Source organism: Polyodon spathula, chromosome 11 (assembly GCF_017654505.1).
Source record: "Polyodon spathula isolate WHYD16114869_AA chromosome 11, ASM1765450v1, whole genome shotgun sequence".
Taxonomy (NCBI): domain Eukaryota; kingdom Metazoa; phylum Chordata; class Actinopteri; order Acipenseriformes; family Polyodontidae; genus Polyodon; species Polyodon spathula.
In genome coordinates, this window is record NC_054544.1 from 4,953,155 (window position 1) to 4,970,976 (window position 17,822).

General features: G+C 46.5%; 1 protein-coding gene across 5 annotated transcripts in view; it reads right to left on the reverse strand.

Annotated features, from left to right (window-relative positions):
- LOC121323218 (inactive phospholipase C-like protein 1) overlaps nucleotides 1–17,822 on the reverse strand; it is a 49,385-nt gene that overhangs the window by 8,260 nt on the left and 23,303 nt on the right. For 2 of the 5 annotated variants that reach the window (XM_041264129.1, XM_041264131.1), the window contains exon 2: nucleotides 183–782. The exons of 1 other annotated variant lie outside the window; for it this stretch is intronic. In XM_041264129.1, the coding sequence (XP_041120063.1) occupies nucleotides 183–782 (600 nt within the window). 2 more of the 5 variants (XM_041264133.1, XM_041264132.1) reach the window with 2 other exon arrangements.

The window sequence follows — 17,822 nt, forward strand, 5'->3', positions numbered from 1 at the left end:
ATTTTTCTGTGGCATAATAATTAAAAGTAGAGTTAATTTTAACACAACGTCATTTCCGTCTGATATATATAAAATAGCATTAATGAGCATTACATTGATGAAACAATTGATACAGTGTTTCCGCCTGTATTCCCTGGTTTCTTCCACAGTCCCTCCCCAGCCTCCCCTCTCCTGGTGGGCACCTTGGTCTCCTTTATCCCGGGGCAAAGCCTCCGAATGCAGTCGACGGCGATGTCCTCGGGCATGATCCCGTTCCCGTCCTCGTCACTCCTGCAGAACTCTGCGGAGAGCCAGGCGGTGCGGATAGAGTTGGCCGGGCCGCCCTCCAGCTCCTCAGGGTTCTGATTCTGGTGGGAGAGGAGGTAGCGCAGCCCCGTCACCCAGATGTTGGCCACGTCGGCAGTGATGGCCACCAGGTCCAGGGACTCGTAGCCCTCTCCGTGGATGATGGAGAAGGCCGCCTCCTCGGGCAGCTGCTCGGCAGCGCCGTTGTGCCGGAAGGTCTCTGTGTTCTTGCCGGTCCGCACCTCCCTCACTGTGCTGATGTCCAGCCGGGCTCGCTCAGGGTCCTTCTTGGAGGGCTCCCAGCGCAGGCACTGCAGGTCAGCCTCCAGCGTGAAGAAGCGGCTGTACACCCGCGAGTTGGGCCGCACTTTCTTGAGCTCGCAGCCCCCCTGCATGAAGCTGAGGCAGTCGGCCGCACTGCTGATCTTTCTCTCTGAGGGCATGCTGCTGAAGGACACCGTCTTCTTGCGCCCGGCCGGCTTCTGGTTCGAGGGGTCCTGCGACGGGCAGAGAGAGGGGGGGGGGGGGGGAGTAAGTGTTTTGTAGAGGTTTACCTCTTATTTCTGGGACAGTCTTGTAAATAAGCATTACACAACTGTGACCAAAGGGGTTAAAACTGGAGACAACACAATCTTAACATTATAAAGACATTGAGAAAGATTTTTTTGTATAAACAGCCACCAATTTTCTTTTTAGTACTATAATACTAATCATCCAAATGTCATGAACAGCAGCACACTAGCACAGCACAGAGCAGAGAGGTCATTATCCTAGAGACTTCTTACAGCAAAACATTTGAAACATGTTAACCACAACGCTGTCTCTATACCCAGATTAATTTTAAGTTTAAGTTTTTATTTTGATTTAATGACTTGCATTTATAAGTCTCTGTAGCTATCTCTAATCGTGTTGAGTGTATTTTCTCCTCTTTGTATGAGAGACACAGTAAAGAGATACATACTCCACATGACTAGAGGTGGCCACCGAACACAGAACAACACAGAAAAAACATATTTAAAAAAGGTCTTTGAACGCACAGTCAATTGTCTGGTTCAATCAACAACTGACCTCAACCTCTGCTGAGATACTTAAATAAAACACTTAAATACCGTCTCTAATGAGAGAGCAAATTGCAGGGCTGTGTGATTGGAGCACTGAGGCCGTACATTCAATACAGTCTAACTGACAAACACACACACACACACACTGACAAACACACACAGACCCACAAACACAGACCCACAATCACACACACACACACACGCTGACACACAAACACACGCACTGACAGACACACACACACACACTCACACAGACAGACACACAAACACACACGCCGGTAGCATTATGTTCTATCAGGTTTCATTTTTTATGTTTGGGGGTTGCTGTATCTGTGTTCATCAGTTAAAACTGAAAATCAGAAACCCTTGCTATAGGGTAAAACCCCAATCCTGGTATATTAAAAAAAAAAACGAAAGCAAGGTCTTCACAAAGCCATGGGACTTCCAGCTCCATCGCTCTCCTGTCCTGGTTTTGAAATCCCTGTCCGATTGGGCTTTGAGCTTCTCTGTCGATCACATTCAATGTGACTGGAAAGCATCTTGTAGCATCCACTGAAAGAAGAACCATCATGACAGTCTGCAGCTCCACATCTCCACCCCCAAGCTCTCTTAATTAACTCACTCATCTATAATTAGGGGATTTCCTCAAGGTAAATGTGCCTTCTCATTAGTGCCTTTGTACCCCTAGAGTCATTGAGTTTGGCCTTGTTAATTACTTCCTAATAGAAGTGGCTCTTTCTTTAATAGCTATCTTGGTAGATTTTGAAAACGTCAGGGAAGCTTCAATAATGATATTAATATCAAGAGTCTGGCATCCCCGAGCCAGACTGCTTGTGCACAGGAGCTGTGCTGAAGGGATGTACAGGTACTGCTGGGGTGATGATCTGGGGCAGGCTGCTGCGTTAAAGAGGGGCTGGATCTCCTTTTAGCCTTTTCCACTCTTCACTATCTCTACCCTCTCTTCCTCCCTCCGCTCTCTCCACTATCCCCATTCCCATCTCCTCTCTCCATTCTCCCCATCTCCCCTGTTCAATCCCCTCTTCCTCTCTCTCCCTCCCTCTCCTCTCTCCTCTCCGCTCTCCCCATCTCCCCTGTTCAATCCAGGCTTCCTCCCTCTCCCCCTCTCCTCTCTCCCCGTCCACTGGTAAGAGGGGACAAGTTACAGGTAAGTAGTGGATCTTCCTCCCTCTCCCCCCTCTCCTCTCTGAGACTCTAAGAGGGACAAGTTTGGGGAGAACGGAGGGATCCTCCCTCTCCCCCTCTCCTCTCTCTTCTCCTCTCTCTGAGAGGGGACTCTCCCCCTTTTGGGGAGAATAGGAGAGTGGAAGGAGAGTGAGAGGGGAGATCCCCCCCAAGTCCCCTCTGAAGGAGAGATCTCTAGATCTCCCATGGGGATGAGATCCCCATCCTCACCTCTCCATTGGGACAAGTTTGGGGAGAAGGAGGGAGAGTGAGAGAGGAGAGAGGGAGAGAGAGGAGAGTTTAGAGGGACAATTTTCGGAGAAGAGGGAGAGGAGAGGGAGAGAGGGAAGGAGAGAGAGGTTGAGAGTGACAATTTAGGGGATGAAGGAGGTAGACTCTCCTCCCTCTCCTCCTCCTCTCTCTCTCTCCCTCTCTCTCCTCTCCTCCCTCTCTCTCTCTCCTCTCTCTCCTCCTCTCCTCCCTCTCCCTCTCCCTCCCCTCTCTCTCTCCCTCCTCCTCCTCTCCTCTCTCCCCTCCCTCTCCCGCTCTAAATCCCCTCTCCCCTCTCTCTCTCCTCTCCTCTCCTCTCCTCTCTCCTCTCCTCTCTCTCTCCCTCTCCTCTCCTCTCTCCCCTCCACTCTCCCCATCTCCCCTGTTAAATCGCCTCTTCTTCCCTCTCCTCTCTCCTCTCCACTCTCCACATCTCCCCTGTTAAATCCCCTCTTCCTCCATCTCCCCCTCTCCTCTCCTCTCTCTCCCCGCATCCCCCCCTCCTTTCCTCGCCTCTCCTCTCTTCTCTCCCCTCCCCTCCCCCATCCCCCTGGTAGATCGCCTCTTCTTTTCCCTCCCTCTGTTTAATCACATCCCCTCCGTGTTAAATCCCCTCTCCCCAGTTACTCCTTCCCCTCCTCCTCTCCTCCTCTCTCCTCTGTCCCTCTCGCCTCTTCTCCCTCTCCTCTCTCCCCTCCACTCTCCCCTCTCCCCTGTTCAATCCCCTCTTCCTCCCTCTCTCCTCTCCTCTCCCTCTCTCCCCTCTCCTCTCCACTCTCCCCATCTCCCCTGTTCAATCCCCTCTTCCTCCCTCTCCCTCTCTCCCCTCCACTCTCCCCATCTCCCCTGTTCAATCCCCTCTTCTTCCCTCTCCTCTCTCCTCTCCTCTCCACATCTCTCCTCCCCTCTTCCTCCCTCTCCCTCTCCTCTCTCCTCTCTCCTCTCTCCCCTCCACTCTCCCCATCTCCCCTGTTCAATCCCATCTTCCTCCCTTTCCGTCTCTCTCTCCCCTGTTCAACCCCCTCTTCTACCCTCTCCCTATCCTCTCTCCTCTCCTCTCTCCCCTCCACTCTCCCCAACTCCCCTGTTCAATCCCCTCTTCCTCCCTATCTCTCCTCTCCTCTCTCCCCATCTCCCCTGTTTAATTCTCTCTTCTACCCTCTCCCTGAATACCAGCATCTATTGGAAATCTCTTTACCTAAACGCTCTTCTTAAGTTGCTGATGCAGGCTCTGTTACATGATGTGACCATTAATACTAATAAAAACAGTAATCCTGTACACATGAGCTGGTCTCAAATAATTTTTTCCCATCTCTCGCTCTCTCCTTTTCTGTCTCATGCTTTCACTCTCCCCCCAGTTCAGTTTTAGTTGAGCATGAGCGGGGTTGTTACTGGGGCCCAGTTCAGCAGGCTTCCTGTCACTGGTCTCACTGGTCACCGATGTACCGGTGTGACTGCTAGACTCTGCCTCTTCTCCCATAGAGACAACGCTCTGAATCTCCCAATCCCCCAGCTCTCTGCTAACCACTGCCTGAGGGATTAACTGTGTTAAATTGTTATAAGCCCAGAGGGGTTCAGAGAGGCTTTAATACAGGAACGCCATCACTCTGTCAATATTATGACCATGTGTTACTCTCCAGCAGGCTAAGTAAATGGTTATATACTGTAATAATTTGCAAGGCTGCAGGATTTCGACCAGTTATTTCAGTGCAATTAGATTTGTTTTGTAGACAGTAGCTCGAGTCACAGTGTATGCCTCACACACCATACAGTGAAGTGTAGGAAACCACAGAAACTGTATCTCAGTGTACACTTTCCACATTGGCACTGCAGTCACTGATAAACTGCAGCTGAGGTGCAGTCCAGTTAAACTGCTTCTGACTGCGGCTCGTAACTCTCTTTCCAGCGTGCAGCACCTTCATGCCAGTTTAGCTGTTTCCTCCAATCAGCTCTCCCCTGTTATTATCATCAGGTGCTCTGATCCCTGCTGAATCTAAAAACCACAAAAAGAGCATCACCGTTCTTCTAATTGAGCAGGATGACATTTCTGTAGCTGAGACGCGACATTTAATTAACCAGGAGTCAGAAGTTCAATGTAACACTCATCAACATCATCACACTACCAGTTAGCACCAAGCGCTGACATTCAACAGCAATGAAGCAGCCAGCACACAGGCCCGTTTAACCAGTGCTAGGCCAGGTCCTCCACAGCGGGGTCCGGTAGTCCGGGCTACAATGTAACCACATGCTGCAGTTTGGAATTGCACTGTTTATTGCACTTTTAAAGATTGTATTATTCTAAGAGTGCCCTATACAGTAACAACCATGCTGGCAGTTTGCTGGGGAAACTCGTGTGCTTTTGGTTCCTTGGGCCAGTTAAAGAGGCCGCACTGGGGCTCAAAGCTAAAGACGCAATACATAAAACATACTTATAGGAATTGCTGGCACCTTGTGCTCCTAGTTACACCTTGAGATCAATGAATGATGAACTTTTTGGTCGTTCCTTGAAGTCATCTAAAATAGTTGCTCTGCTCCTTGCTTTGAAACTGTTCCGCATCATATCAGGAATGCTGGCACAGTCAGATCTTCTAAATCAAATTTTAAAACATATTTGGCCAATGGCTTTCTTATTGTACAGTGTCCTGGGATACTCTGTAAGCAGAATGCTATATAAAAGCACACTGTATTGTGTTGTATGTATAACATCACCATGGATGAGAGCGAGAGAGAGAAAGAGAGAGAGAGAGAGATTTCCTAATGATGCAGAGCTTTTAAATACACCCCGATCTTCATGGGGACTTTTTCCAGAAGGTGTCCCAGTTTTTACATTTGTTAGGAGTATGTGTGCTTCAGATTTCACTGCAGATTTCAAAAGAATCGCAACCAGAGAACTTCACTAGCTTCACTTACTGCACAAACGCCTGGAGAAACATTTCACATCAACATAAATCACGTGAAAAACAACGGTAGTTTAGCAAGCTTTGCCTCTGGTGCCCTTTGCAAATATCAAAAGTGTTTTTAATTGTGCTGCTCTCAAGCAGCTCTGAGAAGACGTTGCCAAGACTGAGGGCTTCAAGTCATCCAATTAAAATAAAGCAGCTGGGAGAAACAGCTGAGCAGTGCCATGTTTGAAAAAGAGAAAGCGCTGTGATTAGACTTACCAGGCTGGGACTGCAGGTCACCTGCACAATGACAGGCTTGTGCTTACTGAATATGGGGCTCCCGAGTTGCGCATCCAGTAAAGGCACTCCGCGTGGAGTGCAGGATGCACCCTATGCCTGGAAATCGCAGGTTCAAATCCATGCTATGTCATTGCCAACCGTGACCGGGAGTTCCTAGGGGGCGGTGCACAATTGGCAGAGCGCCGTCCGGGTAGGGAGGGTTTAGATCAGCAGGGGAATCCACAGTTCACCGCACACCAGCGACCCCTGTTGCTGATAGGGTGCCTGCGGGTCTGCAGTGGAGCCATTCAGATCTGTGTTGTCCTCCGGCACTATAGGTCTGGTGATTTCGCTGTGGATCCACAGTGCGAAAAATTAGGAATTGGCAGGAACACGATTGAACCGGGATAAAAACAATAATTGGGCATTCCAAACTGGGGAGAAAACCGGGTTAAAAAAACCATTGGCGACAACTAAATAAAAAATATATATATAAAAACATGACCTGAAGACTGGTGTCTGTCTACCAGCACCTCTTCACTCACAGACACTAACCCTGTGCTTGTACATGTCACACGGACAGACACACACACACAGTACAATAACGCACATTAAGGGTTGTTCACCATGATCCTGACAGCAGAGACAGATCCACAGTCAGTCGGTCTCCTGGCTCGCAGTGCTGAGGTGTAATTGTTTCTTTGTTTCTTTCTTTAAGTTGTGCTCAACACCATCGTTACTCATTTATATCGGGATTTCCATCCTGAGTTTAACAGACTTATAGTGGGTAGCTACAGCTACAAGACTATTTGTATGTGAAAAGTGTGAGTGGAACGGCACTATGGGGCCAGTGGGAGCCACGCCCATGCTGTCTTACAACTGCTTGCATGATATAAAGGGCCACCTTATAAAGGCCAAACAGATCTATCTAAAGCTATTGTCACATGAGTGCAGCACGTGCAGTTCTTCCTCAACACCGACAGCTAGAGACAGTTTGGGATATCTCAGCCTGACATCTAGACAGGATAGGGGGCGCTGCAGGTACCTCAAGAAGACTGGAACCAAGCCAAGCCCCCTTCAAACGTAGCCAGCCGGAGTGAGATGATCAAAGCCTTCGTGCCAGGCCTGTGAGTTGCAGCCTGAAACCACTCAACAGTAGTTTGATCCAATCAGGGAATGTTCTGTTATAACGAGCCAGGACCCTTACATCAAAGGATTGGGGTTGCAATGAGCGGAGAAGCTGAATTGCTTTAATCACAGCCTGCCATTCCTTATCACAACCTGAATACACCAATGCCTGGGGTCTGAACCTAGCTGCTATACAACCAACCCCAGGGATTCACTGAGAGACATGCAAGTAGACATGCAGCATGGTAGAACCCTACTTAACCAAAGAAGAATTAGAATCCCGTAAAGGAATGAGCTGTGAAGACAGGGTGAGGGAACTGAACATAATTACCCAACACAAAACAGAAAACAATCAAAGGAGTTGACAAAGTTAACCCTGTCCAATATTTTAGGTGTAGCACAGAAACCAGGACCAGAGGACACCGACATTTCTTCACACAGAGAGTGGTGAGGGGATGGAAGGGGTTACCTAGTCATGTTGTTGAAGGAGACACTTCTTCAAGCAGAGAGTGGTGAGGGGGTGGAAGGGGTTACCTAGTCATGTTGTTGAAGGAGACACTTCTTCAGGCAGAGAGTGGTGAGGGGGTGGAAGGGGTTACCTAGTCATGTTGGTGACACTGAATCATTGGGATCCTCTTGTTTGTACTCATGTTTTTATTTCAGCCACTGTGCACCACCAGGGGGCCCTGTACGCTTACTGTTCTCTTCCCATTAGAATCAACTACAAGTAAATAAAAACACTGTTACAGGGGAGGAGAATCCTGCAGTTCTGGGTTTTGCAGAAACGATATGAAGCCAGCTAGAAACTCCACCACTGTATCCTACTGAGCCCTTCACTGCCCTGTCATTGCGTTTCTGTCCAGCAGGGGGCCTGCAGTGAGGGAAGGCTACACTCTCTGCACAGAGAATGCAGTTAAGACTCTACAGATTGGTGTTTAGGGCTGACAGCACTGTGGTTTACAGTGTCAGGGCTGGCAGGGTAACTGTAATTGGTTTGTGATGTATTGCTTCACACCACAGGCAGGGCCTCTTTTGAAATGGCAGCCTGACTCATCGCTGGGCTATGATTACAGAGCCTCCAGGCACGACTTTATGCAGAATGAGGGACAAGCTATCATGAGTAATGAAACCGAGGAGGCAAGACGAGGCCAAGGAGCTGAACGGTTTACTGTTATACAGCTGGGGCTCCAGGCTGAAGAGAGCTGTAGCAGGGCTATGACAGTGAGTTTCTGTATCTGACACTGCGTGCCTCACATCCCTGAACACAGCTGTCATTCAGCACGCCTACTCCTGAAGGGGTCAGTCAATTTGCACAATAACGCAAAAGCAATGCAGACAGTGTAGCTCGTTTAATAACGCAAACGCAAACACTGAGTGCAAGTGGGGTATGCTATCTCAACTAGATCAGAGCCCAGATCTTTACACAGTTTACCGCGGTGCACCTGCATAGTAAGCCCCATGCTTTTCCCATGGTGTTACTATACGTTCACCATGCCATGTTTTTACAAAAGCTGCACCATACCTCCCTGGGCTCTACCGTGCTTACCTATGCTGTATCATGCTCTCACTATGATTTATTACCATTCACTCTGCTTTTACTATGGGAGGGAGCGAGCCCAGCGGTTTAAGCTGTGCTGTTTTTGATTCATACTTTGGCACGCGTGTTCCTGTTGTTATTTACTGAGCTGAGTGCTGCCCGCAGCACTGGGACTCTTTTCTACAAGTGGTTACTGAGCTCTGTGAAGCACAGCTGGGAATGATAAGAGCAGTGCAAAGACACAACTGGAAACCAGTACAGCTACTGGAACCGTCAGGATGTCAGAGAACAGAGAACAAGTAGATTGTACTGTGGTAAATTTAAAAACAACCACACGCTCACAGACTAAAGAGACACAAACAGAGCTCACTCACACACACACAGAGCTCACACACACACAGAGCTCCCTCACACACTCACACACAAGAGCTCACTCACACACACACACACACACACACAGAGCTCTCTCTCACACACACAGAGCTCACTCACACACACAAAGCTCACTCACACACACACACACACACACACACACTCAGGCTCACTCACACACACACACACACTCAGAGCTCACTCACACACACACACACAGTCAGAGCTCACACACACACACACACACACACAGAGCTCACTCACACACACACACACACAGTCAGAGCTCACTCACACACACACACACAGAGCTCACTCACACACACACACACAGTCAGAGCTCACTCACACACACAGAGCTCACTAACACACGGGCACATGCCCCACTGGGTACAGAGAATGGGAGGGGGTGCAGGGTGAAGTCAGTGCTTGTATTTTTAGTTTGGCTTCTTCCCACATTAGAAAGACTTTAGTCAAAGCTGGTAAGCAAATGGGCCAGTGGGTAACACACACATTGCCATACACACTCAAAATCAAGATCCACATCTCGTACTAGCACCACGGTGTAAATAACTGCTGCACAGGAACTTTGCAATTTGCCTGGTCATTCTGTCATTGGATTTGAATAACAAGATTACAAACTGAGAGCCAGTAAAAACGTGTTTCATGCTGCAGTGTTGATATTAGATAACTTATGAAATGCTTATTCATCACACTCAACACAACCCCAGCCCCAGCAGGGTCTCACAGTTCAGGTCACAATTCTAGCGCACTCCTAAAAATGAAGAACTCACCTCCTCTGCCTGCAAATATAAAACATACAGAACTGAACTGTTCTGTAAATACCAGAGATTGAGGGCTGGTTAGAGTTCGTGACAACAGGGCAGAAGAGCACAACGAACAATGAGACAGGTTCACAAGGGGCTGTGCAGATAATCAGGGTGCAGATCATCAAGGGTTACCTTATAGACGTGTAGTAACAGAGCCCAGGCCCTCACTCTAACCACTAAGCCACACTGAACCACCTCAGAGAGTATTAAAAGAACCCTCTCTGGAGAATGTGAATATTTGCTGAGAGTATTCTGGACGGAGCCCTGCACTCTTGTGGCAATGAGCTGCCAGGCCGTGTGGAATACCACAGGGGTCTGTCAGTGTGCTGCACCCTGCCCTCAGACCCCTGGCAGGGGCATTGCTTCACAGCTCCCTGGGAATGTAACAGAACAACAAAACAAACATTTGGGAACGAGAAAAGGGCTCGCACAAGCCCAGCACAACCCCTGTAAAGGAATCTGTATTCTCAGTGGGGGCTAGAACTTAAGCATTATACACTGCAGTCCTTGTCAAAACACTTTCTTCAAGTCTCTCTAAGCACCAGCTAACCTATCAGGACAGGCTGTCATTTAAAATGAGTGCTCCCATTCTACGACACGGGTGGACTTCCAGGTGTGACATGAAAAATACAGACAGAGCAGGGAAAGAGGGAGCGAGTATCATCCTAAAATCTAACTTGTAAAAGCCCATTCTTCTTCAACAGGCAGCAAGATGACACAAGTCTCCACTTGGTGAAATAATTTCCTTCGATTTGACGCTACAGCGGTGTGAGTGTGGGTCTGTGTGTTTGAGATAGGCCAGACTCTTTGCATGAAGTAATGATGTCAGGGGAGTCAGGCTGGACTCACAGCGCACAGCAACACTCTCCGAGCTCAGCACACACACACACACACTGACAGGCATACTGTCACACACACACACACACACACACACACACACACACACACACACTATCACACATACTGAGACACACACACTGCCACACTTACTGAGACACACACAAGAGACAGTGAGACACACACACTGACTAACAAACACACCGTCACACACACACACTGACACACATACTGACTAACAAACATACAGTCACACACACACACACACACACACACACTGAGACACACACATACAAGAGACAGTGAGACACACACTAACTAACAAACACACAGTCACACACACACACACACAGACATACATACTGAGACACACACACACAAGAGACCGTGAGACACAGACACACACTAACTAACAAACACACACTGCCTCACACACACACGTTTGAATTCCTGTATTTGTGGGGTCTTCTCATTGACTCTCACTATATTTTTATTTACTATTTCTAACTCCAGTCAGACAAAACTCCACACAGGGTGAAAGTCGACAACAAACAAAATATCTGGGAGTTTTTTTTTATTTATTTATTTATTTATTTATTTATTTATTTATTTATATTTTTTAAGGCATATTTAGTTCTTAAAAAGGTATTTTACAAAGTGCGGATGTCCCCACAACGTCATTTTTTCAGGAGTTACTATCTTTGTGGGGACATTTTCTCAAATTTTGTCTGCACATTGATATTAATACCTGCCCACACAAACACACACACACTGACACACATACTTAGATACACACACACTGACACACACACACAAACCCAGACACACTCAAAGACACACAGACTCTGAAACACACACACACACACACACACACACACACACACATACATACACTGATACTCATAGAGACACACACAACGTACACACACAGGCACACACACACTAACATACACAAAGGCACACAGACAGACTGGCTTGCCGCACTGTTCTATGCTTATTTAATTACAGGATGACATCATCAGAAGGTTAAAAAAATAATAATCATATTACCCATAATAGGCTATTTCAGAATCCGTTTGAGGTCTTTGACTCATTAATGGTGAAGCCTTTATCTTGTAAATATCTCTCTCTCCTGCGAGCGGTCCAATATAGAAAACACTGAAGCAAGGCATCCTCTTGGCAAAGGGGTGGGGTGGTTGGGGGGTTACAGTGATCAAGAACAGAAATGCAGTGATCAAGAACAGAAATGCAGTGATCAAGAACAGAAATGCAGTGATCAAGAAGATAAACGCAGTGATCAAGAAAAGATATGCAGTGATCAAGAACAGAAATGCAGTGATCAAGAACAGATACGCAGTGATTAAGGACAGACATGCAGTGGTCAAGAACAGAAATGCAGTGATCAAGAACAGAAATGCAGTGATCAAGAACAGAAATGCAGCGATCAAGAACAGATATGCAGTGATCAAGAACATGCAGTGATCAAGAACAGAAATGCAGTGATCAAGAACAGAAATGCAGTGATCAAGAACAGAAATGCAGTGATCAAGAACAGAAATGCAGTGATCAAGAACAGAAATGCAGTGATCAAGAACAGAAATGCAGTGATCAAGAACAGATATGCAGTGATCAAGGACAGACATGCAGTGGTCAAGAACATAAATGCAGTGATCAAGAACATAAATGCAGTGATCAAGAACAGAAATGCAGTGATCAAGAACAGATATGCACAGGTTTCCTGTGTCATTGAGCTCTGCAGAGTCACAGGGAGAGGTTGTGGGATCTCAAGAGGTTGTCAGCTGGAGCTCCAACCACAGCAGGCTCAGAGCTGAGCTGAGGACAGACTCAGTCTGACCATAGTGACCAGTCCAGGATGATCACTGCCCACACCCCACACCGCAGGCTACTCACAGGTCCAGAGTGACCAGTCCAGGATCATCACTGCCCACACTCCACACCACAGGCTACTCACGGGTCCAGAGTGACCAGTCCAGGATGATCACTGCCCACACCCCACACCGCAGGCTACTCACGGATCCAGAGTGACCAGTCCAGGATGATCACTGCCCACACCCCACACCACAGGCTACTCACGGGTCCAGAGTGACCAGTCCAGGATGATCACTGCCCACACCCCACACCGCAGGCTACTCACGGATCCAGAGTGACCAGTCCAGGATGATCACTGCCCACACCCCACACCGCAGGCTACTCACGGGTCCAGAGTGACCAGTCCAGGATCATCACTGCCCACACCCCACACCGCAGGCTACTCACGGGTCCCTAGCAGGTCTGTAGCCATGTCATCAACACATAACAATGGCTGTACAACACTGATCCAGAAAGCAGCAAGCACTGCTTGGGGGTTGGGCTGGGTCATAGAGACACTGAGCAGAGCTGGCAACTATGGTGCGTGACGAGTGGAATGACATTCCTCTATTGAGTGCTTCAGTGTCGTGCATTCCCCAACTTGGCTGAGTGTTTTGCTTCTTTAAAATCAGTAAAGACCTTTACAATAGGGCAGTAGGGGCTCATTCTCTACTGTTACTGAGTGAGTTTTATTTTCTCTTGTGTGATAAACATGAGCTCGAACTATCGGAGCTGCTTTTCCCGGTAAGAATGTTTATGCAGAATGTGACGTACAGTGCTGCTGCCCAGACAGACAGACACATGTGTTTGTTTTTACCTGTATAAAAATAGACAAGGAAGCGGTTGCTTTTCTGAAGGGCTTGTATGAGAAAATGACCAAACTGGGTGAAGTCACTTTGGACTGTCAGTCGCGTCTAATTAATCGTGCTGGGCTGTACTTCATCCCATGTCCTGTTTGCTATGAAAACCTCAGAATCAGAAACCACTAATGCAGATAAGCAGTTAGAACAGATTGTCTTAATGACAGTATAAAAAACATACAAGTTTTCTACATGAATACTGTAGTCAGGGGTTCATTTGTAAAAAAAAAAAAAACAAAGGGTACGGGATCTTATAACTAAGAAGGATCACATTTTGTTTATAGCTCTAATGTGCTGACCTTGATTTACAGTAACTTATTTTTTGCACAAAATTATTATTATTATTATTATTATTATTATTATTATTATTATTATTATTATTATTATTATTATTATTATTGTTGTTGTTGTTGTTATTTTCCATACAATTCATTATTTGAAAGCTGTCTAATTCTCTCCTGTCAGACAAAAGGGTACCAGATCTGGGATCCGGTGCGATCCGGCACAAATTAACCCTATGAGTGTATAACACACTGTAGTACTCTGCTATGTGTAGTGTATAACACACTGTAGTACTCTGTAGTGTATAACACACTGTAGTACTCTGCTATGTGTAGTGTATAACACACTGTAGTACTCTGCTATGTGTAGTGTATAACACACTGTAGTACTCTGCTATGTGTAGTGTATAACACACTGTAGTACTCTGCTATGTGTAGTGTATAACACACTGTAGTGCTCTGCTATGTGTAGTGTATAACACACTGTAGTACTCTGCTATAGTGTATAACACACTGTAGTACTCTGCTATGTAGTGTATAACACACTGTAGTACTCTGCTATTAGTGTATAACACACTGTAGTACTCTGCTATGAGTGTATAACACACTGTAGTACTCTGCTATGAGTGTATAACACACTGTAGTACTCTGCTATGAGTGTATAACACACTTTAGTACTCTGCTATGAGTGTATAACACACTGTAGTACTCTGCTATGAGTGTATAACACACTGTAGTACTCTGCTATGTGTAGTGTATAACACACTGTAGTGCTCTGCTATGTGTAGTGTAGAACACACTGTAGTACTCTGCTATGTGTAGTGTATAACACACTGTAGTACTCTGCTATGTGTAGTGTATAACACACTGTAGTACTCTGCTATGTGTAGTGTATAACACACTGTAGTACTCTGCTATGTGTAGTGTATAACACACTGTAGTACTCTGCTATGTGTAGTGTATAACACACTGTAGTACTCTGCTATGTGTAGTGTATAACACACTGTAGTACTCTGCTATGTGTAGTGTATAACACACTGTAGTACTCTGCTATGTGTAGTGTATAACACACTGTAGTACTCTGCTGTGAGTGTATAACACACTGTAGTGCTCTGCTATGTGTAGTGTATAACACACTGTAGTACTCTGCTATGTGTAGTGTATAACACACTGTAGTACTCTGCTATGTGTAGTGTATAACACACTGTAGTACTCTGCTGTGAGTGTATAACACACTGTAGTGCTCTGCTATGTGTAGTGTATAACACACTGTAGTACTCTGCTATGAGTGTATAACACACTGTAGTACTCTGCTATGAGTGTATAACACACTGTAGTACTCTGCTATGTGTAGTGTAGAACACACTGTAGTACTCTGCTATGTGTAGTGTAGAACACACTGTAGTACTCTGCTATGTGTAGTGTAGAACACACTGTAGTACTCTGCTATGTGTAGTGTAGAACACACTGTAGTACTCTAGTATATTTTTGCGAATTCTATAGAATACTACAGGTTTTTTTTAATTTATTTTTAATTTTTTTTCTGGGTAATTTTCTATTTAGTTCTAAACACTTGGTTGTAAAAGCTTTGACAGCAAGTTTTGAAAATCTGGCCATACAGTATGGCATTTGTACACTGGCTCCAATAGCCGAGCGGAGAGACAGACGCGTCTTTATATTCAGCTGCAGCTTTAACTGGCACAAGCAGGGACAGAAATGACTTTTAAGGGATGCTGAACTGTATCTTTATCACGCACACACACACACACACACACACACACACACACACACACACACAAACACACACAGAGCGCTCATTAGTGATCACAGCGGCTTCACCACTGGGCCCGGAAGAGCAATTCAAAATCTGATCTAGACATCCTCTGAAAACAGGCTTCAAAACAATAACAGCACAAACTGGGTTCACACAGCATCCTTACTGTACACTCCCCAAGCACTGAATACAGACCTGAGGGACTGGGCAGTGTTTTCTAGTGCTTAAAGCTGAGGGTCTGGGAGGGACTGAGCCAGTGTGGTCTAGTGGTTAGAGCTGAGGGACTGGGAAGGACTGAGGCAGTGTGTTGTGGTGGTTAGAGCTGAGGGACTGGGAGGGACCGAGGAAGTATGGTCTAGTGGTTAGAGCTGAGTTACTGGAACTCTAAAACAGATACATTTTGCTTGTCTGCAATAGAAGATAATAAACGTGCACACAGTCCTGCTGCAGATTGGATTAGGTTTGCCCAGATTACTGACATGCCCCCTGCGGTCTGATCTGATTCACATGCTGGCCCAGAGACTGTTTTTTCTCAGTGCTTTGTGTTGGAGATCTGACAGATCAAACAGTGCAAGTGTGAGGGATTAAACTCAATCTCATCTGCAAACGCCTGCCAGAGAGTGATCCGGGGCAGTGCCGTGATAACTGCTGAGCTGGTGTCTCCCACACGGACATCCAGAGAAACACACCCTATAAAAACCAAGAGGTAAAACTGACTAGGAGAAGCACAACGCACACTTCAGGGGAGTGCATGAGCCAAAGTGTCTGTCTGCTTATTTATTTTCTTGTAAGTGTCTACGTAACAACCACAACACAAGCGCAGAAGATCCTGCTTGAAGACAGCACCTCTGGGGCCCTGCTCAATAGCTGTGTTCACAGTTCACAATTTAAACGTTTAACCCTCAGCCCGATACACAGCAAGTTCAGCCCATGTGGGGGTGGGGTGGGACTAGGGGACATAGAGAAGTCTGGGAGTGTGTGCCGCCAGGCCTCAGCATGACGCAAGGTGACAGCCAGAATTAAAACACAAATACAGGCTGCCATGTGGCTTATTGCAGCTCAGCGTATGAGTGAGAGATGGAGAGAGAAGAAAGAGAAAGCCCGATGCACAACTTCCATCCTGCTGAATCACTGCAAATCTTGGCTTTCCATCAATCCACCTTGCTCTCTCTCCCTCTCAAATCAAATGGTCTTTATTGGCATGACACAGTGGGGATGAGGCCCGGTCCCCACACTGGGGTGTGCCCTTATAAAATATACCATGGCAAATCTGCAATTACAATGACAATATGTTTGATCATACTATAATGCTTCCCTTTGCATTCACTATGCTTTATTAGACTTTGCCTTTCTTCTCCTATAGGGTTGCAGGGGAGTGTCTGTAGATGTTGGGGTTGTGATGATACTGAGTCCCGCTGTGATACTGAGTCCCGCTGTGATACTGAGTCCAGCTGTGATACTGAGTCCCACTGTGATACTGAGTCCAGCTGTGATACTGAGTCCAGCTGTGATACAGCACACTGTGGCGCCATGGCTTCCAGAGAGATTTCACTGCAGCTGCAGCCAGCCCATGGAATTAAATACCTGCATGTGTTTGTTATTGGATCTGTTTACTAGACACAATCAATTTCTGAGAATAAGTTGATTACTGCTCTGGAACACACTCTGGGGAGGGGGGTGGTTGGGGGGGTCAGACCATATGCCTAAATTGACAATGTTTTTATTGAACTGTTTAAGTATCAATGCAGAGCTTATTCATTTTGAATTGACTTCATTGATTGAAAAAATTAAATCTGCACTAGCAAGCTCTCTGCCTCGAATAATAGCCTTCCTTCTGCTCCACTCCTTCAGGGTAAGACCAAATGCACACCAATGTAACAGCAACAGACAGGAAGGCTCCTTTAAACTTGAATACAGATGGCTACGTTGCAGGGTTCTTTAGCAGTTTGCTGTGTCACAGTGTTTCCCTATGTGCCTGCTGTTCTGTGCATGTTCACGGCTTTGCCTTGGTTTGCAAAGTGCTGTTCCAAACACATCAGCCTGCCTGTGCTACGATACACTTTGCTATGTTTTTGCCACAGAGCCACGACTTGAAATCCTTTGGTTTGCACCTTTGAGATTTCAAACAGCTTCTTGTATATGGGGCAGGGCTTGCGTGCCACTACAGCTAACCCCAAGCTAGCTGACACTGTCTCAACTGAAATCTTATGTCATTTGACCTGTTTACACTCCAGCACAGCCACAGCAGCACAGATCAGCCACAGGGTAACAACATCTAGCACCTGTATTAATGTGTACTGTGTGGAGCAGGTATTACAGCTGAATACTGATGTAAGAAGCATTAACATGGTATTAATGCAGCCAAACCGCACTGG